The sequence below is a fragment of the Marmota monax genome, unplaced genomic scaffold (genome assembly GCF_021218885.2).
Source record: "Marmota monax isolate L192 unplaced genomic scaffold, Marmota_monax_Labrador192_F-V1.1 WCK01_AAM20220418_F8-fsc00105, whole genome shotgun sequence".
In the NCBI taxonomy this organism is placed as follows: Eukaryota; Metazoa; Chordata; class Mammalia; order Rodentia; family Sciuridae; genus Marmota; species Marmota monax.
Window position 1 is genome coordinate 4,285,464 of NW_026692947.1, and position 21,735 is coordinate 4,307,198.

Here is a 21,735-nt window from a genome sequence, read left to right on the forward strand (position 1 = left end):
TAGCACTGTACCTAGGCTGTGGTTAGCACACAAATATTCATGCCATTCCATATTTGCACATGTGCACATGTGTGCATGTGTGCACTGCACGCACACACACACACACACACACACACGGCACATACTCTTTGAGATCTCTTTGAGATCCCTAGAGACATAAATCCTAATGTAAGTCCTACCTCTTGAGAGCTGTGTGAATCTGGCCATATTACTTCCGGCTCTGAGTTTCTATTTCCACATCTATAACTAGAAGCTGGATTGCTGTTCAAAGGTGGGAACTGTTCCTCTGGCCTCCCAAGGTTGAGGTCTATCCGGTCCTGAAGCAAAAGGGCCTAGTCTCCCTAGGTACAGGTGATGAGCAAGCTAGACTGAGCAAGTAGGGCAGCTCAACGGTCTTGAGCTCATAGGAACTCCAATGAGAGTCAGAAATAAATGACAAAAGTTTATTGAATGGGAAGACAGACCATTTTCCCTCCCTGAGCTTCTAGTTCCTTTCCAAAGATTTTTATTGGACTTTTCATTTCACATCTTTTTTCATTACATTTTTGTGTTGGTCCAGGATTCAGTCACAACAGAGGACAAGGACAGAGACATTGCCCAGTTTGGGTCTCTCCACTTGGGAATTTCCAGGCATGATGACAGACCCACCTATACCACCTCTATCCATCCCATCAGTGCAGGCTCTTCCTGCTGCCCACCTGGGTGGTCCAGGTGTGCCACAGGTGGCATCCAAGTCTCCTGGAGTCAGAAAACATTCCACCCGATCTGCCCCCTCCCCAGAAGCAAAGGGAGCTGGAGATCATTTGCAGGTGGCATAATAGAGCACACGCCCATTGATGTGGTCGCGGATCTGCTCCACGCGCTTCTCCAGTCCTGTCAGGTCTGCTGAGCGCAGCATGATGGCCTGGCTCCCCTGCAGCAGCTCCGACTCCATGTCTGAGGCAGATGGAACAATGTGGGGAGGAGGAGTGGATGGTGAGATACCCAAAGACTCCCATCCCTTCCCCTTCCTCCCCCTGCCTGGAGGCAGCATGGGCAGGAGAACCAATTCGGCAGAGGCTGGCCTCCAGGTGGCGGTCACTGAAGCCTCTCCCCTCTCTCCAGTCCTGGAGACCCCCAATTCTGATTATCCCCTAACCCCTCACCCCTCTTGTCTTCTCTAGGCTCTCTCAGTTGTACCAGGCTGATGGGGGCAAGGATACTGATACCAAGATTAGCAGCCCAATGCTGTTGGACCCGGACAGGAGCCATCCTACCAGTAACACTTAAGTAGGCATCTTGACACTTGCCCACTCTCCCCGCCAAAATGTTCCCCCAGATTAATCTAGTTCTTCCTACCCCACCCCCATCCTGGTCCCTTCTGATTATATGTGAAGGCTTGAAGAACACTGAAAAATGACCCAGACTGGCCTGTGTCCCCTAGGCAGGAGTCCCCTGTACCACATTCCCCTAGCCTATATTTCACCAAAAATAGGGAGGGAGCACAACTACCTTACAAGGCTCCAACTTTAGGCAGCTCTGATTATTTGCTAAGTCCTCTTCTCAGACAACTAAAATCTAACCACTTCTTGCTTCCACCCAATTGTCCCAAGACTGTCTCCTGGGTATTTAGGAATATATCTGCTCTGCTCCCACATGGAAGTCCCACACATTTCTGAGGCTTCGTTTTCTCCAGGTTAAAGGTCTCCATTCCTCATCTGGTACAATTGCTGCGTCCCTCCCTCTGTTCCCAGTGACCCCAGTCACTCTCTTCCTGATGTGTGCAGGTTTGTCAATATCCCTTATGAAGGAGAACATAAGACAGTGTCAGCCAGTGAACATCCACATGGGCCTACAGGTTGATCAAATCTTGAAATACATCCATAGTGGTGGTTATATTACTGCTGTTCCATTTCAGGGCCCCATTTCCAAAGGCCTCCTTCATGCATAATCCTCACCATTATCTTCCAATTAAAGTAAATTCTTTCAAGTAGGTAAATGTCCATTCCAATGCTATGACCTGAAACTATTCTAGTTGGTGGGTATGTGCTGCACCAGTTGCTAAGTAGTTTGAATATCACCCCTAAGCATTTACTGATCCCCCTTACTTTGGCTGCTTTGTGTTTATTAGCTCTCAGTAATAGCAAGACATTGCTGCTTCAAAACAAGCCTGCAGTTACTCAGAACTCTTGGGTCTTTCTCAGGTGAGTAACAATTTGTGACATGAGCCACTGAGAAGCCAGTCTCTCCTGAGCTGTACTTGTGGTCTAGGCCCACAAAGGCCAGAGGGAAGGTTTATCCTTTCTTAATTTCATCCTGTTGGTTTCATCCCATCTTTTTCATCATTTGCAATTGCCTGGTGTATTAACTCTCTGTCATACACAGATTTGACAAACAAATTCTTTATCTTCATACAGAGCATTGATGGGCAAGGCCAGGAAAAGCACTGACCCAGGCTCTGGTTCCTTCCTCGAGTTCAGCTCCTTGCCCTTTATGGGTGGGTGGCCACAGCCTCCCATTTCTTCATTATGAACCCACCAATCCAACCTTCTCTATGGTGTCCACTTAGCTACCCACTGAGGATTTTGCCAAAATTCAGAGAAACTATGCAGCATTTACTGAACACACCAGCCCAGTGATGCCACCCACCATCACAACTTAGAGAATGAGTGGCTTCTAGATTCCTTATTCCTCTTTATGAGGAAAGCTCAGAACCATTTTAAAAGCTATTATCATGATGTCTCTGCCATATTCAGAACCTCTGGATTGTTCCCTGCCACATGCAGGGCCAAGTCTACCCTCTTCATCTGGGTTGGAGGCCAGCCACGTGGAGCTATTCTATGTCTCTCCCACAGGTCCTGGTCAACCTCCTCTCCTGTTGGCCGATTCCTGTCCCATCCTCAAGACATGCCTTGTTCCTTCTCACCCCCTTCTCACCTTCACTGAACATTTCTCTCAGAAGTAATTGGTCTCCTTGAACTCATTAGTCATGTCCCTTTCACAGGCCACCTCAGGCTATTACATACAGTTTGGGGTACCGTTCACATGATAGGGAAAATGACCTCATCTGGAGTGCAAGCTTCTTCGGGGCAGGCCAAGTCAATGTGAGCACTTCTGATTCCCCACAGCGCTGTCACACATGCTAACCCTGATTGACCTCACTCCCTTAGCACTGCTGCTCCAACCAGAGTAGACCTCAGCAGCCCTGGGTGGGGGATCAGCCTTCAGGGATTCCCAGCAGTCCATGCCCCTCACCTTGCATCCTGTCCATCATCTCCATGGTCTCCTCAAACAGTTCCTCTGCCTCTGTCTTGACAGTCAGGATCCGACTGCCCTGCTCTCCCAGCATGGGACTCCGACTCAAACGGTCCTTCAACCCAGCATACTTTTGCTTTATTCTCTCAAAGTCCTGAAAAAAGTAGAACCACCTCAGTATCACCATCATCAGTCCAAAAGTGCTGTAGCTAAAGCACTTGACATCACCTGAATCAACACACAATAATGAGGTGCCTCCTACTATCCCCCATGCACATCTTTCACCTATAAAACCACTATGCCCCAGATTATGTCTTAAAATTTTGCATTCCCCTCCCTCCATCTCTCTCTCCTGTCACCCCCCACCCATCTCACTTTAAGCATAATGCCAAACACATAATCATAGGTTCATGTTAAGGTGTCATTTAAAAGCATATTTGGCAACTTGGTCACATCCCAGGATTGCGCATGCCAACATTCCCAACCTTGGGAGAAGCAGGTGGCATACTTCAGACACTGGGAGAAGCTCTTCAATCTTCTCTGGTCTAATTCTGATAGGGATGGAGCCCAGATCATTAGTCTAAGCTGAGTGCCCAGTCCAGGGATTAAGGAGACAAGCTCCAGATAACACAGTAAGAAACCTGCTTTATAGATGAGCTTCGGGCAGGGGCGAGTGACCGCCTCATCTGTAGACAGCTCCAGATGTCTCAACTGGACTGGATCATCTTCAGCATCCCCAAACCAGTTACACAAAGGCAGTGGAGGCTAAATTTCAGTTAATCCTGAAGCCCTTCACTGGCTATGTTTTGTTGGGCTAACTTGCCCTCTCTGTACCTCCTGGGCACTCAGTGCCCGCTGGCTGGCACCCTCTGCAAGCTGCTGGGCCTGGGCTGCCTGTGCCCTCTGCTGCCGGGCCTGGCGGTGGAGCTCCTCCATCCGTGCTCGGAAGTCACCCAGCTGCTCCCTCATGCCCATCACCAGCCTTTCTGCTGGTCCCAGGACCTGCTGAACCTTTGTGGAAAAAGAGAGAAAATCTGAAAGTTTGTAGTGACTCTTACAGGCAGCCAGAAGCCTGCTTCTACCATCCTTTCTCCCACTTTACAGACAGGGAAAAGTCTGTTCAACCAGGACATCCCAATGGTTCTCCCTAAGCCCCTGCCTAAGTCCATGATATCCAGGCCTCCTCCTTCTCCAGCTCAGCCAACCCCACCCCTGCCTTAGGGTCTACCCCTGCTTTTTTTGCATCCTGGCCAAGAGCTCAAAACCAGACTTGAGGCTTGTAAACCAGCCTTCTCAAGACCTCCAGCTTGGTCAACAAGGTCACTTACTAGCATCTTCTATACCTTATGCCTAAATCTGTCTGTTCATTCTAAAATAGGGGAGAAGAATCTATAAGGCCTCACCTCAGCAACCCTGTCCTGGATAAGTTTAAGGGAGCGGCTGGTGCCTTGCATGGTGTCCTGGGCCTCCTGCAATGCCACCGTGCCCTGCCGCAGGTTCCCAACCACATCCTCTACCTGGCCTTCCACTGCGTGAGCTCGGCTCCTAAGGAACAGGAAGGAACAGCAGAGAGAGAAGGAGTGAACAGTGAATGATAAATGTGTAGTTTAACTCATGCACCAGCCTGAGACAACACCCTTTCCAGCTGAGACAAAGAGCAGGGACAATACTAGCTCCGTAGCTCTTCCCTCCTGGGACCCCACCAAGAAGGGATAGTGATGTGTGTTATACCTAAGACATCTTCTCTGCCATTTCTTTTATGGAAGACAGGATCCAGTAAGTGAAGTGAAACCTGGACTTTTCATGTCATTTGACCACAGTAGGCAACACCCCCCACCCCCGTGTCCTAGCCCTTTGTTCCTCTCTTCCAGAAACAGGGTTGAGGGACAAAACATTAGCCCATTCCTGGGTAGGGAGAAACTCAGGGCCCAAGGCCCTACCTGGCCTGCTCAGCCTCAGTCTGGAGCCTGCGGGCCCGCGTAATGTCCTGCTTGGTCTGAGACAGCACCAGGTCCACGTTGGGGAGCCTGGCTGCGATGGCCTGGATCTCGTTCATCTTCCGCAGGACTGTAGCCGAGTCCGTGGGCAGCCACAGAGCCAGCACAGCCTCGCTGACCTCCTGGATGGTGGCTGCATCCATATCAGGGTCTGGAAGACAGTCATCCATCAGACTGGGGAGGCCACTCAAGGATAGCAGCCTCTTAAACAGCACCATAGACAATGCCTCTGTGGCCCTTCTGATGTGGCCCCCCAGAGAAATACTGCCCACTCTCAAGCAAACTCAGGCGCCCATTCTCTAGGAATTTCCAGAGATGCTGTAGGATGATTGTCCTGTGTTCTGTGCTGTGGGGAGGAGGCGTGTCAGCACAGCTGTGGCAACTAAGTGTCTGGTGCCACAGGAAGCTGCGGGCTGGGAGGAGGAGGAGCTGGTGCGCCCGACAGCTGGTACTGAGCAATGTCTGCTGCAATCAGCCCCAAACTGAGGGGAGCAGTCAGGGACCGGAGCTGCTTCCTTGGCCATGAGACTGCTTCCCAGCCCCCCTCCCAAAGAAGTGCTCAAAGGCAAATAAGGATTAGCACTCTTTGCTGGAATGTCACCTTCTCAGAAGCCAGTCGTGGACCTCCATCCACACTAGAGCCAGACTTCTCATCCTCTTTTTCTGCCTTATCTTCCTCTCCAGTGCTTACCACCCATGTGCAAATGCTGAACTCATTACCTGGTTTTTGTCTCTCCGCCCAAGAAAAGGTAAGCTCCATGAGAACAGGGACTGGCTTTTGCCCACAGCTCTTTCCCCAGACCCTGGCACAGTGCCTGCACTTGGAGGTCCTTGATGTTTGGGGGGTAGATGAATGACTTCCAGATCTAGGCTTCCCATTATCCATTCAAGCAACCTCACAACCTCACAACAAGTCACGTGACTTCTCTGTGCTCAGTTTCCTAATCTCGGAAATAGGACTATGGGTCCACATTCTGAAGTTGTGATGTGACAATTAGCAAGAGTTTTTAACCAACTCTGAGTCAGAGAGTGAGGTCAGAAGTACAGAGATGACATCTTCCTATTAGCTTTTAAGATTTTACCTGAATGGAAGTGTCCAGGAGGCCCCACCCACCAGAAGGTTTGGCCTGGGCCTGAACTCTTCTGTGGCCCTGGGCCCAGCCTTGCTCCATGCCTGCCAGGTTTCCTCACCACTGGCTACACGAGTCTCTTCCCCAGACCCCTCTCACGCCAGGTGGAAGGACATTCCTGGAAGGTGGAAGCTAGTCCTATTCACTGCCATGTCCCTAGGGCCAGCCTACAGCAGCTTCACATAGGAGCCCAAGGCATAACTGCAGTTGGGTTTAACTGGATTTATTCCATTGCAAGCTGCACAAGGACCCTGCCCATATTGATATCAACCTCTCCTCTAACCCAGAGTCCTCTCCAAATAAGGCTTAATCCTCATCTTCCCAGCAAAACCTCCCTCGCTGAACATAGCCCCTCCCAGTTCTGGTGCCTCACGTATTCTGCAAAACTTCACCCAGGCTGCAGCTGCACCACACTCAGTTCCTGGCCTTCTGAGGCTTGGAGTGGGCCCTAGTCAATATTTCCTGTTCTGCACAACAGCACATAAGGAGTTGAGACTGCAGATCAAATTAGCCTTAGTCCCTGCCTTTATGGAGCTTGGGATCTAGTGGGAGAGACATGTTGATAATTAAGGAAGCAAAACCAATGAGGGTAGAGGTGCCAGGATGGCCACCGAAGGTGTGCCTCACCCAGGCTAGAGGTCCAGGGAGGCTTTCTGGAGACTGGAGTTCCTTCCTGAGAGAACTCTTAGAGGATGAGCAGGAATTATCCAGATAAGGGGAGACAAGGGAAGGTAAACAATCCAGAGAGAGGGAAAACATTAGCAAAAGTGAAAGTGAGTGTGTATGTCCATCCCATAATGCAACAATGTAGATGTGCACAACTGAGCGAGAACAATGGGCTTGAATCCTACCCACACCACCTCCAAGTTGGATGTTCCTAGACAGGTTGCATAACCTCTCTGTGCCTAGATTCATTATATGCAAAATAAAGTAATAATAGTACTTACCTCATGTAGCTAGAATTAAATAATATAATCGATGCAAAGCTCTTAGAACAGTACCGGGTACTTAGGAATGAACTCTACCTATTAATTTTTTCAATTCCATTTGAAGAACTAGTGAAGAAAAATGATGTCACCTCCCTCCTCCATAGACCTGCCACTCTCCCTCCCATGCTGGTACTCTGTATACCAACAGCAGCTAGCACCCGCCTCCTGCAAGAGTTCTCTGAAGCTAAAACCCACCACTTTGAAAAGTGTGAGAATTTTCCTTCTCTCTGCCCCTGGACCCATCGTAGGACTTGACCTGAGACACAGCATAACTGAGAGGACAAAAAGGGACTGGTTGTTCCCTGCCTGCTTATGCCAGCCTGGGAATTCCAGCTCCATCCACCTCTTGGGCTTGGGTCCTGGCCATGGTTAATTCAAGATGAGTGGCCTCTTACCCTACATAAGGGCAAGTTTCCCTTATTTGTGAGTCTGAGCCCCAAACCTTGGCCTGCCCCTTCATGCTTCTTTGCTGGGTACCATCTCCCTGCGTCCCTAGTAACATTTCCCCCCAGTGGGCCTTATGGCCTCAAGCAAGTCATAGGATTTCTGAGGATCCTTCCTGCCTCTCTCTGACCTGCCATCTGCACTCAGGAGAGAGCTGTGGCCTATTTGGGGCAAAAACACTGCAATAGTAGCAAGAAGAGCCACTGTCATTACACCAAACTCTCAGCTCATATTAACTGGGCTCCCAGCCAGCAAATTTCCTGGCAGGGACCAGAAATCTAATAATATCAACTCACATTCCGGAGGCACCTTTAATTTTTCAAAGCACATTTTACATCAGTTATTTGATCCTCAGAATAAACTTGTGAAATACTACCATTCCCATTTGCAAGCGAAAGATGGGGCAAAGAGAAAAAGCAACATTTCCAAAGTCACACAATTCTCCTGAGTCCTGTCCAAGGATCTTTCCATTGCACAGCCCTGTCCCACTCTCCAGGAAAGCAGGGAAGAGACCACGTTCATCAGTTTGGGTGCATTCTGTGTCTAGCCTTATGGTAGTTGTGGTGATACAGCCATAGACCAGATAGCCAACCATCCCTGCCCTTTTGTAGTCTGCAGTCTTCTAGTGGGGAGACACATGACATATTTACAGACAAATGAACTTCATAAGCAGAGCCTAAATAGCAGGGTGAAGGTATGGGGAATGGGGAGCAGGGGGCTGACCACAGGCAGGGTGGTCAGGGAAGGCTCCTCTGCAGAGATGATGCTGAAACTGAGACCTGGAGGATGAGAAGCAGCCACCTTGGAAAGAGCATCCCAGGAAGGCAAAGAGAAAAGGGTATCCAGTGAGTGAAGGAAGGAGGAGCACAAGGTCACATCCAGGAGATGGACAAGAGCCAGACCTTGTGAGTCAAGAGAGGAGCTGGGAGTTTATCAAGGAACAAGGTGAAGCCTTTGAAGGATTTAAAGCAAGAGTGGGAAGCCATCTGAAATATTTTTCAAAGGTGTCTCAGACCATGCTATTGGGAATGGATCACACACAGGGAGCAGGCAGAGAAGTCACTGGAGAGGCCAGATGAGTGACAGGGGCTTGGGCCAGGGTGCTGGAGGCCATGGAGGCAGGGAGGGAGACCGGGGATTGTTGAATAAGATTGGGAATGAGGGAGAGGCAGGAGCTGGACACCAGCTGAGGGGAGACTGAAGCCAGCTCACCCGTGAGGAAGTCCCGGACCTGCTGGATGAGGAACCGCGTGCGTCCAATGTCTTCCTCCATCTGGGAGTGACTGGTGCTCACCTGGGTCTTCAGGCGCTGAGCATCTGATTGGACCTGCGAGGCAGCTTCCTCAGCTGCCCTAATCTGTTGACACACCATGTGTTAGAAGGGGCCAGGACTCCATGGAGCCTCTCAGCAGTCCCCAAGGATTCCATGAATCATCCTCGACCTCGGGACCTACTTACAAAGCATCTGTAACCAATCAAGTTTGGCCCCAGAAGACACAATTTGGTTTAAAAAATAAATAAATAAAACTCAAAAACATTGATTCCAACCCTATGTCATGTTTGCTGTGGAACCTTAACACAATCACCTAATACTTCTGGGCTTTAGTCTCTGACTTTAAAATGGGAATTCTGGACCTAAAGCAACTTAGTGAGACCATGTCTCTAAACAAAATATAAAAAAGGGCTGGGGATGTGACTTAGTGGTTAAGTGCCCCTGGGTTCAATCCCCAGTACCAAAAAAAAAAAGGAAAAGGAGAAAGAAAGTTCTGGATTGCCTGCAGAGCTCCTTCCTCTCTGCCCCCTCCTACCTGTGCCCACCTCCCTCCTGCTGCACCTACCATCTGCCTGGTCTGCTGGAGCTGGGAGTTGAAACCGCGGAGCTGCTCAGCCACCTGCCCCGCCATCCGGAAGGCCCCTCCAGCCCTGGGGCGGGCACCCCTGCAGTGGGAGCCACAGAGAGTGCCATTATCCCGGGGACACAGTACACCAGGACACGCTCCTGGGGTGCAAGCCGTCTGCCTGGAGCCGCCACAGAGCTGTGGAGAGATGGGGGTGTCAAAGAGGCTTCTCAACGACCACCCCCACCCCACACCAGGAAACAAACAGTCAGACATCCCCATGACAACCGGCATCAGAAACGTGTTTCCTTGGCAACATCTGAATACACAGTGAGGGGCATGAGGGTCAGGATGGGTGAGCAGGTTCTCACTGGGGCAGGTTTGCCCTAATGGGAAATGTGGGGATGTGGCAGTAGTCCCTGTGTGATAAGCTAGGGTGGAGGTTCCAAGAAGAGGGACTCCCATTCCCTAAGTCACCTTATTGATGGTAGGTGTCAGATCAGGCAAGGAGGCCATCTCCAGCTGCAGGGATGCCAGATCGGGGCTACCATCACCTTCACCTCTTCCCACCAGCCTGCCCAGCCCCTCTGCTCGTCTGCGGTCCTCCCTAAGCCGGTGCAGCAAGCTGGAGCTGTCCGAGATCTGCCGAGCGGCCTGCGATGACCGCTCATAGGCTGCGGTCAGCATCCGGAAGGCTCCTGTGGAACCAGGGGAGGGGAGAGAGCTGTCCATGGCACAGGAGGCCTGAAGAGATGGGAAGGAGCAGATGGGGAGAGGCGGGTTGTCTGGGTCCCTCTCTTCTCACCTGAAAGATCAACATTGCTTATTTTTTCAAACTGTTCCCTCTTGTTCTGATACATAACAAGGAGGTGATTGAAGCTTCTGTCCAGACTGTCCAAGTCTCCTGGGAGGGACAACATCTCCTCCAGCAGGGGAAGATCCAACTGCAGGTCCTGGAGAGTCCGCCTAGAATGGGAGAAGAGTATGGGCTAACATGTAGGAGGGGGTTTGGCTTGCCAGAATCAACCTCCTCTTGGTAAAGCTGCCACTGAGTCAGAAGAAACAGGCTGCACAGGGCAGTTGTCCTCAGCAAAGCAACAGAAGGGAGAATCCACCAGCTGAAGACGATTCTTCTGGGCAGAGGTTGGGGTCAGCCGAGGCAGGGACACAGTCTTGCTCTATCCCTCTGCAGGTGGACTGTTAAATGCTCTCCTTCCTTGACTTCTCTGGCCTTAGTATTCTCCATTCTCCTCCCCCTCCCATAGTTCTCTGCCTGTGCTACCCTGTCCCTCTCCTCCTGGCCTCTTACTGTCTGACTTGAGCTATGGCTCCCAAACTGCTCCTCTGGGGCACACACCACCCCACTGAGCTGCAAACCCATCGCCTTCTGGCTGGACATGTCCACGTGAAGGGGGCTCATGATGCACCCAGCCATGGGGCTCTCAGGGTCCTCTCTCCCCATGCCCTCTGTCTGACCACCCATCTCAACTCCCTCCCACAAGTGTCACATCCTCCGCCTCAGACTTTGCTCGGCCATAGAACACCATTCCACCCTCCACACCTGCATTGCCAGCCTTCTGAACCCCTATGGACATACTACACAGTTTAGAAACTGAGGTCAGATGGCACCTCCCCTGTAAAGTCTGCCACAGCCACCCGTTAGGGGAGCTTTAGCTTCCTGTCACATGTCCACATTACTATTCTTCACTGTTGGCACATCAACCAGCTGCACAAGAGCCTCTGGGGGGTGAAGACCATGTCCTGTGAACTGTAATGTCCCTCACACCTTGTGTAATGCCTGGATCACACCAGGGGTTTTTAAATCTGTGGAGTGAATGAACAAATGACTCCCAACATTTGCTCTAGCTCCTCTGCTCAGGCCCCTGAAGAAGCTCAGCACCTCCATGAGTAAAAGAGGCTCAGCCTTCAGTCCTCTTGGGCTACCTTTTCCCTGCTGCCTGGACATCTCTGTGTACCACCAGTCCACTGGTGCTCAGGAAATATAAACTAATTATAGAATCTTCCAGAACCAAATCTCACTGAGAAGTCACCTCTGCTGGTGGGAGGGGGGTGTGGGTGGGATGGCTTCCATTCCAAAAGCAAGTTGGGATCTATATTTAGCACCCCTGCCTCTAGGATGCCCTCCACCAGGGTGACTAATCCAGAGCTGACTCTCTCCTACAGGCAGCGCCAAGCACTTGAAAGAGTCCTGGGCTTGGGCTCCTTGCCTGTGCTCTGAGTCCAGCCCTGCCCCTCAGTGGCCACGTGGCTATGACATCATTTATCAATGCCTGTCTCCTCGCCTGTAAAACAGAAGTAATAACAGCCACCACTCTATCCTCACAGGACTGTCACAGTAGTTGAGAGTGGGTGCATGTGAAAATGTTTTGTAAACTATAAAGGGCTGTAAAAAGGTAAGGAAAGACCAGCGTGTCCCTTATGTGAACCTATGTGGCTTAATTCTCCAAGTGCTGTGCAGGGACAGTGATACCTGATAGAGAAGACGGCATTGGCCACCTGGGCCACATCCTGCTCTGTGACCAAGGCACTGCCCAAAATTGTCTGGATCTGCTCAATCTTGGCCTTGGCATCCCGCACCCGGGAAGCCAGGCCACGGTCATCCAGGCCTGGCCCCGGCCGCAAGCCAGCAGTGGCATTGCGGAGACTGTGGAGGCGCCGAGCCTGCTCCTTGAGGTCTGAGTCGTAGGTCTGGAAGCATGGGTGGCAGGCCACGCACACGGGGTAGCGGTCACAGTAACCTCGCTGGCACTGGTCACAGCGACGCCCGGTCAAGCCAGGGCGGCAGAGACAGCGGCCCGAGGCCTTGTCACAGCCCAGATTCTCTGTTCCTCGGAAGTCACAGTCACAGGCTAGGGCCAGGAGAAAAGGCAGTCAGAGACTGGGGTCAGGGAGAGAAAGGCGATGGGGGGAGAGAGACCTACAGAGGAGGTCTGACCTGACGGATCGCCTGTGTGACTTAGAATAACAGTCCACAGTGGCTAGAAAAAAGGCAAAACTTACTCAAAAGCCCCCAGATGCCACGTACTGTTCCTTAGAACAGAAACACAGGCTGGGTGTGCCCCCCCTGTACTTCCCACTTTTATAGATGAGGCAGCTCAGGCCCAGGAGCTAACAAGCCTCCTCCCTCCGATGAGGAAACTGAGTGCAGAGGAGAGTGGCTCACTCAGTCACCAGGGAGGCAGAACTAAGGCCAGCACCGGGTCTGGACACTCCTGTCCTGTGCTCTTGTCACTACATCAAGCCGACTCTGGGAATGACACCCTTCCCCCCTCAGGGCTTCTTGCTCCTGCTTCTCCAAATGCCTGTTCTAAGGGAAGTGGGAGCAAGACAACCCTCCTGAGGTGTGGACGTGGGGGCCGCCTCTGGTTAGCCCCACTCCAGGGCAAGGAGGACAAGCAGTGGCAGGAGTGTGGCACTCACCGGGCTGCCCAGGTTCACAGCACACCTAACAATGCAGGATGTCCAACCACCTCACAGACCTGGGTGACCCCACCACAAGCTTGTCTCACCACGCAGTTAGCTCCCACCTCGGCATCCTGTGGCCACATCTCCATAGGTCCGGTCTGGACACTGGCGGATGAGTGCGGCAGCACTGCACTTGAGGCCACTAAACCCTTCCCGACAGGGACACTGCCCTGTGAACTGAGAGGGGAAAGAACCTTTCAGGGGCCTTATCTTACAGGATCTGCCTGGCCCTGGTATCAGGGATCATGTCCCAGCCCCCTGCTCCACAGATAGAAACAAGGGCCAGAGAGGATGCACTCACCCCACACCCCACTGCAAAAAAAAAAAAAAAAAAAAAAAAAAAGGATTCCCCCCCCCCCGAGAGACAAGCACAAAAGTCAAAGCCCAAAGTTGCTCTGCAGAAGGTGTGGCAAATATGGCATTGCCCAAGGCTGAGAGCCACAGAGGGAGGGACATCTGGTGGCCTTCCCCAAGAGGAACAGGGATAGAAGCATCCCAGCCTGACTTTCAAAGTTCCCACAAGGGTAGCATGAAGTTAAGACAGAGATGTTGGTGGGCAGATCCCCCTCTCCTGTGAGGAGCCCCTGGGGCCATCCCACCTCATACCTGGTTGCACTGGGGGCTGAGGGAGTTGTGCGGGTCACAGGCACATGGCTCGCAGCCCCGGCCACTGGCCAGTTTCCAGTGGTAGGGAGCGCACTGGTCACATTTGGGACCCACCACGTTGGGCAGACACAGGCAGCGCCCACTCTCCTCATCACAGGGCATGTCCCGCTGGGACCCCAGGATGCTGCAGTCACAACCTGCAGGAGGGCGGGCTGAGCTCAAGCAGACACCACGAAAAAAATTCAGCCCCAGAAGACACACATGCAGGGAGGAGGCCAGCCAGGAAAAAGCACTGGGCAGGGCGGTCCCCTGTGGATAACATGGCTGACTCACGACCACTGTGCCTTCCCAGCCACCTGGCAGCTTGGCGGCCGGCAGGCCCACCCTTGCTCTGGCTGACTCAGTCCTACCTTCCAACCCAGGGCCTGTGCTGCCACCTGCTGGTGGCTAGTAGCACAGCACTTGTGCTGGGAAAGAAGAAATCTGACCTACCAGCCCAACCCCACTGTCTGCCCTTGAGTGGGATTTCCTCTGAAGACAGCAGCGCAAGATTTGGACTGGGGGCCCATGCATCCCACCCCACACCACACTGGGCCAGGTCCCCTACTCACGGTGGCAGCCCTGTGGGTTGGTGTAGGTGAGTCCTGTGAAGCCTGGCTTGCAAAGGTCACAGCGCTCTCCCTGCACATGTTCTTTGCACACACATTGCCCGGTTACTGGGTCACAGGGAGCCCCTGGCACTGCCCCATCCGGATCACACTCACAAGCTGAGAGACAAAAGCAGCCGTGGCAATAATAAAGAAATTTTGAGAGCTCAAAGCAGATTCTAGGAGCTACACTGCCTGGTTCAAATCTTTGTTCCACCATCGGTTATTTGTTAATCTTACAACCTCAATCAAGTACTTTATACCCCTCTGCACCTCTGTTTCTTCATCTGTTTAATGGGAAAATAATACATCCCTCCTAGCTTCTTATGAGTAATAAAAGAGTAAATATCAATTAGGTAGAAAGACAGTTGAGGATGTTAAACACTATACCATATTAACCATATGTTAAACACTATACCATATATTTTGGTTTTCATGATTTACCAAACAACTACTATGTACCAAGCACTGAACCAGGCACTCTCCAATGTTGTCTCATAATGCTCATGATAACCCTGAAATGTGAGGATTCTAATCCCCACTGTACTGATGAGGAAGCTGAGGCTCTGAGATGCTAAAGAACTTACTAAAGGTCACATTGTCACATTGCAAGTGAACGCTGAACACAAGAGTCAAACTCAAGTGTGTCTCAGTCTTTCCATAAACAAATAATATCAACAGGAAGTGACCCAGCTTTCCCCTACCAGACTCCTTGGCCTCTATTATGCTTTTCAAAACAAAATACTCCTTCATTGCCAAAGTCTTGGCTGATTAAAACCGCCTCCACCCGCCTGCCTCAGTCTAGTTTGCTCTCTCCTGTGTGCAGTTTGAGCCCTTGTGGGCATGTTAGCCGCCTCTGACTGTTCCAGCCCCTTACATTCATGTGTTCATTCAACAAGCATTCCTTGAGCATCGATTATTTGTTAGTCAATTGTGTTAGGACCAGAGAAAATAAGACAGGATCTTGGAAGAGTTATCGATATTGAGTAAATAGAAAAACAAGTATCAAACCACATTGCCACATGGTAAAGGCAACATCATGGGCAAAGAGATTTCATTACTCTTTTGTGTGTATGCTTTATATTACCAGACCACAGGAGCCATAGCTTACGTTTATTTTTTTCTCTTCTATGCCCAAAGTAAGGCTATGTACTGATTGGCTCATTGATTGATGGTCCACTGAGGTTAAATGATTTGTTTAATAGTACACAGCTAAGTTAAAAGAACCACCACAAGTCCTGATTTATGACCAAGTCTTTGTGCTCCCCAATGGCCTTTATATCCCCAGGGACATGTGTCCTTTTGTAACTAGAGAAAGTGGGGAGTAATTGATGAATGACACTCTGGGTCCCTGGGGCTCCTACTCACGAATACAGGTCTCTTGAATAGGGGCTCCTGGTCGCCGGTTCCGGAAATAGTGCAGCTGACACCGCTCACAGTTCTTGCCCTCAGTGTGGTCCCGGCAATTGTCACACACACCTCCATGTGCCCCTTGGCTGGCAGCAAATACAGATGGGTCGAAGTGACATGTCTCTGAATGCCCATTGCAATCACACCCTGAAAAAAAGGGGATCCCCAAATTGATATCTGACCAGCACCATTGCCATCCACCAAGCATGAGCCAAGGCAGCTCCTTAGAATCTCTAGCAACTCTACAAGACCATCAGGGCAGGGAAATGGGAAGATGAGGTCAAGGAGCCTTGTGTAATATACTTAGGGATACACAACCAGGAAGAAAGCTAAGTAAAATGAGGACTCAGGCCTCCTGATTCCCAAGTGTATGGTGGGCAGGGGTGAAGTCAAGAACAGTGGCCTTGCTGGAGCAAAGAGAGAGCCCTTTGAATGGCCTATCCTCAGCCCTCTGGCCACCATGAATCTCCTGCAGGGTCACTGCCTTCCTGGGGCTATGTGAGCAAAGACTCTGACTCCAAGGGACCATTTGATGTAGAAAAACTGACAATAGGGAACCAGATATGTTTGACCCAGGATAAAGCAACTGGAGGGGCCAGAGGAAGAAGGCTCTGGGGACACTGTGAGAGCCATGTGTCATCAGCAGAAACCAAGCCCTGACCCCTCCAGGGCTGGCTGAAAACAAGGCAGAGACAGTAGAAGTTCCCACCCAATCCTCTCTCCACCCCCACACAGCCAGGACAGCTTAAATTGCAAGACTCCAATTTGGTTTAGATTTCAAAAATAAAAAACAGATTCTCGCTCTGTCCCAGGCAAGGTCAGTGAGTTGCAGCAGGGTCAGCAACCAACTCAGTCATTAAAGGGAAGGGGGGTGACCCCAGGTTCTTACTTTGACATTCATGGGGGTTTTGGGTCTCTGCAGGTCTCCAGGGCCGGTTGTTATAGAAGGGGGCACAGCGTTCACAGTTGGGGCCAGCAGTGTTGTGCTGGCAGACACAGACATCATGGACCTGGGAAAGGCAACCTTGGGTCATCAAGAATAATTAACAAAGGAGAGCCCCAGGGATGGAGCTGCCCTCTCCTGTGAGACCCTCCTGCCCACCCCTCTGGGCCTGCCCAGACCTCAGGCCCTCAGGATGCTCTTCCTGAATGCACCCACCAGCCCTTGCCCAGCTCTTGTGACAGTTACAGTGTCCTTCCTACTGTTGTTCTGTGTGTGAGAGCACACACATGTGAATGTACCCTCACTGTTCCTCTAGCAAGGATTTTACAAGCTCATTCTTTTCCCTTGGACACTCCAGGATGCCCAGTCCAAGGCTGCACCTAGAAGGTGATCAGACACCCTTGTGGGTAAACTGTGATTCTAGAAGGGTGGTGGGCTCTCTGGATATTTATATTCCAGCAATTCGTGACTAAGTTGTTTGGCTAATGGGACTCTTACGATAAATCGTTACTAGGCTCATTAAGGTATAAAAATAGAATAGTTGTTGTGTGTTAATTGCCTCCCAAATTAAACCCAACACCCTCAGCTTGGGATTGGAGGACCCGTACCACGTTTGCTCCATTCTCATCCCCTGCTCCCTGCCGACAGCACAGCAAGCTGAGCTTTGAATCACTCCCTGTACCCTGCTTGCCCCCATCTCTTGGCCATTTCTGATGTTTTTCCTTCCGTCTAGAATTCTCTTCTTCTGTATTCCCCAGCAAATCCCCACCCAGTAACTCCAGCTAGAATGGCACCTCCTTCCTAAGACCTCCCTGGTCCCTCAAGTTCCATAAATTCCAACCCTGGCTGCACTTCACAATCACCTGGGGAGTGTTTTGGGAAACACCAATGCCCAGACCCAGTTCAGCTTAAATCTCAGGGGACAGGCCCATGCATCTGTGCCTTTTAAAAGCAGTGATCTCCTCTCACCGCACTTCAGTTCCTTTCATTTGTCTTATGGGCCTTAAGGAATCACCGGTCCGTCCCCTGAGCTGGCCCCTGCTAGACTCCTCTGCAACTTGGGGTTGCAGTTGGTCCAGGAATAAAGAACAAAGCAACTATGCCATGCCATTTGCACCTCCCCACCCTGGGCTGATCTGCATATTTCTTCATGTCCCTTTACTACCAGGACAAACACTGTGCCCCCATGTGCTGACAGAAAAACCGATGCCCCAGAAAAGGGCTTCTTTAGCCAAGGCTCTCTCTCTTCCACTCCTGGGCCTGGTTTCACAGTATAACGCCCTGGGAAGCTTGTTAAACTGGGGCTTCTATACCCAGCCCTGCTGAACCCCGTTTGCAAGCCTGGGATAGACTTCCCATCCATACTAATATTACTCAATCACCTGCCCTGTTTCTCACACTGGATAGCCTTTACCCTGGTGGCACCCTGCAACCTACTGGACCTTTAAATCAAATAATAAAATAGAATACCTGATGGTGGAGGTCCATGCAAGTTTTTCCTAAGTACCCAATAAAATGATAATTTACAATATTTTCATATTTACATTTTTAGATAATAATGTTATAAATGGCAATTTACGCATTGTAAATACAGTACATAGCCCGGGTAAGAAGCTTTGCCTTAAGCTCCCCGTGGGCAGCCACATATACACTTATAATATGGTTTTGATAAGAAAAATCAAAACCATCTCAAGCTATAAAGCAGGTCTGCATAAATACCACAAAAGTCTAATTTCGGAAATGACAGTTCCTTAAAATAATTTTTATTATTACTGAAATACTAAATACCCAAGTCTTAAGTTGTGTGTCCTCTCTGTGTCACAGGAGCCCCAAGAACACCCTTAGTCTACCCACCCGGTCCTGCCCTTTCCCCATGGCCCTCCCCACCCTGGGCTGTCACCTGCACAGCAGAGGAGGGATTTTCAGGGGCTGCAGGCTTGGGTGCACAGTGGTCAGCGTGGCCATGACAGAAGCAGCTCCCCTGCAGACGCAGCTGGGACACTGCAAAGTAGGCGCTGGGGGGATAGAAACCCCTCTGGGGCATTGGGGCCAGCCTGGTGAAGTTGACTCTCAAGTTTGTGATGTCTCCCAACTCTGAGAGGGGCAGAAACAAGGAGGGGGAGGTTGGGAAAGGTAAAAACCAAGAAAGGAAGTTAGAGGCAAATAATCTCCTAGGCCAGGATAGATTTTTAAAAAGTATTTTGATAGCCCCATCCCTCTGTCCTGCCTTCACATTATCCAAGGGACCACCCTACCCAGCCCCCCACCTTCTCACAGCATCCTGCACACAATAACCCTAAGAGGCAAGCCAGGCAAGAATTATGTCAGAAAAATAGGAGAGAACAGGAAATTTCCATGACCTTGGTTCCAACTTGTTTTATTCCCCACTAACAGTCCCACTAGCAGGAAGAGCAGCCAAACTGACCTTGAATTTTTTGACTTTGAGTTGCTGGAATCCCAGATGCTAAATCCATAAGGTTAAGTTGAACCTATACAGAGGGGAGAAAGGGAAGAACCAAAGCATAACAGCGTGCCCCAGCTCGGAGCCCTTCCTTTCCATTCTGTGCTCCACCCTTCTTATAATCAGAGGTTCTTCTTTTCTGGAACATGAGAGAGACCACCTCATGAGCCCACCACCTGCTCTGGATGAGCAAGATAACTGCTAGGCACTAAGTGAGTGTGTGTGTGTGTATGTGTGTGTGCACGCATGCACGTGCGCGCATTTGTACAACTTCTCCTCTCCAGTTAAAAATAAAGGTATCTCAAGAATTTTCTGATTTTCTTGGGCCAAAAATTATTGTGATATACATGATCTACACATGGAGTTTCAACAGATTCTAATTTTCTAACGTCATAGGATGAATGAAGGGAGGGGTCCAGAACCCAAAACTACATGAACTTAGTAACCATGGCACTCTAGACAATCCTAATTTCAATTTTTTAAAATTATTTATAATCAAAACCACTCAGTGGACGTGACTTCCTTGCATATCCCAGGAAGTTTTTAAGCCAACCCTCCACAAATCAGGAAAAAGTCCTGGCTCTGATCTAGAGTCTGGAGAGCATGGGGAACCTAGACTTGGATAAGGATGTAAACAAGGAGGAGCTGTCCCGCCTGAAGGAAGCAGCTATACAAGCTGCAGGCAGGGATCACTCGGCATTGGTTCACCTGGGTGCAGCTCTTGGGAGTCACCCCATCCCAGCCAGAGACAGGAGAAGAGAAACCAGCCTCCTCCACCAGGGAATGGGGAATTCAGTTACAAAAAGTTTGGCCAACATTTAGGAGGATTTGTAGAGAAGCATTCTGGGTGTTTATAGAATCGGGTTCTCATTCCCAGCTCAGAATTTAAATTCAAGTAACCTAGAACTCTTTATACCTGAATTTCCCTCCAAGGACTAGGACTGGACCAAATGGATGATTTCAATCAAAAAATTTTCATTTTTGTGTTGAATCCTGCCAAAGTGAAGATGAATTTTTGTAATTTTCTCCTCTCCATATAGGGATGTGCCAATGAGTAGCCTGGGAAGAGGCTATGGAAGAGGGCCTCAAGCTGCTTCTGAAATATCCCAATCAATGCTTGCAGGGCATCATTATTGGGGAAATCAGGAGAGACTGCAAGGGAAACTGGCCACTGGTGTTATCGCTTCTTCTTAAGACTCCTTGTGACTTTGTGAACTAGGGGACTTTGGGTACAGCTGTGCTTACTTTTTCAGGGGTCTCTCTACATACCTTTCCCCCATTTAGGTGTCCATTAGGTCTCTGGGGCAAGGGCTGGCACCGGGCATCTTGCCAACTCTGGGGCTGGCCCTGGCGGACCCGGGGGAAGGCAGAGGTACAGTCTGCAGCCAGGTACTGGTACACCCGCCAGGTCTTGCCAAAATCTGAGGAGCGCTCAATCAGCATGCCTGCTGGCAGAGGCCCCTGGAAAGACACAAACAGGAGGACCCTGAGAAACAAAGGAAAGGGGGGCTCTGGTGGTGTGCCCATGAAACATAATCACAGAAACAGGTTCCTCCAATGAGGGTGATAAAAAGAGGCCCAGTAGGAACAAGTAGACTCAGGGGCATCCCCACCCAATCCTCCTGGCAAACCATAGACCACAGAAGTTTGTGCCCAGGGAAACTGTGGAAAGAAACAGAAACAAAATCTGTATTCCAGAAGATGTGATCCCTCCTAGATCAGTCATCCCACTTCCCCCACCGGTCTTCCATGCCAGAAAATTCTCCCACACCTGCACTTCCCACGGTAACCATTTTTATCCCTAGTAAACCTGGGTTCTGTCCTTCTTCTCCCCCGCACCCACCCTCTCCTCATCTCTGATATGGTCATCTATGGCCATAGTCCAGGCTATGGTCATACTGACCCTGAATTATTGCCCACAGCGTGGAACTCATGTCCAGCCTCTGTCCTGGACCTCCAACCACTGCCCCCATTTCACCGGAGAGATCTTCCTGTATAGTTTATTTATTTGATCATGACACTCCCCTATCAATCTGCATTGGTCTAAAGATAAAATGCAAGCTCTAGGCATGATATACATATGTCCCTGTCCCTCTCCTCGGTGATTACCTCCATTCTGGGTGGCTTCCCAGCTTGTGCCACTTCTTATATTGAAAGTTCAGAAAGCTCCAAAACAGAACCTAAATCAGGTCCACCTCTCCAACTTCAGTGCCACTTCCTATCACCCCACCACCACCACCACTTAGCCTTCCCCACAGTCTCCATCTTATATCCCCTCATCCATTCGCTCCTACCTCTTAACTCAGTCACACCTGCCCCATACAGAAAGAGCTCTCTCTTTGAAAACATACACATGGACTGTGTCATTCCTTAGCTAAAAATCCTCCAACCCACTCTTTTTAAAATCCGATCTTCTGACTGTGAGAGAAGAGGCCCTGGGTTCCTGGGCCCTGACTGCCTCCTCACCCTCCTCAGACACTTCCATCTCCACAAGAGTTTAACCACACCAACCTCACTCCCTCAACACCTTGGTGCCAGTCCTCCTGTTCT

The 21,735-nt window shown here is 50.4% G+C and overlaps 1 protein-coding gene across 6 annotated transcripts in view; it reads right to left on the bottom strand.

Annotated features, from left to right (window-relative positions):
- Window positions 1-429: 429 nt before the first annotated feature.
- Lamb3 (laminin subunit beta 3) overlaps window positions 430-21,735 on the bottom strand; it is a 43,504-nt gene continuing 22,198 nt past the window's right edge. For all 6 annotated transcript variants that reach the window (XM_058581942.1, XM_058581943.1, XM_046452252.2 and 3 more), the window contains 18 exons: window positions 20,455-20,646; window positions 19,150-19,213; window positions 18,625-18,818; window positions 16,671-16,791; window positions 15,740-15,928; window positions 14,336-14,491; window positions 13,725-13,921; window positions 13,181-13,295; window positions 12,124-12,502; window positions 10,438-10,598; window positions 10,110-10,330; window positions 9,633-9,830; window positions 9,007-9,151; window positions 5,175-5,382; window positions 4,638-4,779; window positions 4,069-4,245; window positions 3,235-3,388; window positions 430-936 (listed from right to left, as the gene is read on the bottom strand). In XM_058581942.1, the coding sequence (XP_058437925.1) occupies window positions 800-936; window positions 3,235-3,388; window positions 4,069-4,245; window positions 4,638-4,779; window positions 5,175-5,382; window positions 9,007-9,151; window positions 9,633-9,830; window positions 10,110-10,330; window positions 10,438-10,598; window positions 12,124-12,502; window positions 13,181-13,295; window positions 13,725-13,921; window positions 14,336-14,491; window positions 15,740-15,928; window positions 16,671-16,791; window positions 18,625-18,818; window positions 19,150-19,213; window positions 20,455-20,646 (3,150 nt within the window). In that variant the 3' untranslated portion in view covers window positions 430-799. The remainder of the gene's footprint in view (window positions 937-3,234; window positions 3,389-4,068; window positions 4,246-4,637; window positions 4,780-5,174; window positions 5,383-9,006; window positions 9,152-9,632; window positions 9,831-10,109; window positions 10,331-10,437; window positions 10,599-12,123; window positions 12,503-13,180; window positions 13,296-13,724; window positions 13,922-14,335; window positions 14,492-15,739; window positions 15,929-16,670; window positions 16,792-18,624; window positions 18,819-19,149; window positions 19,214-20,454; window positions 20,647-21,735) is intronic.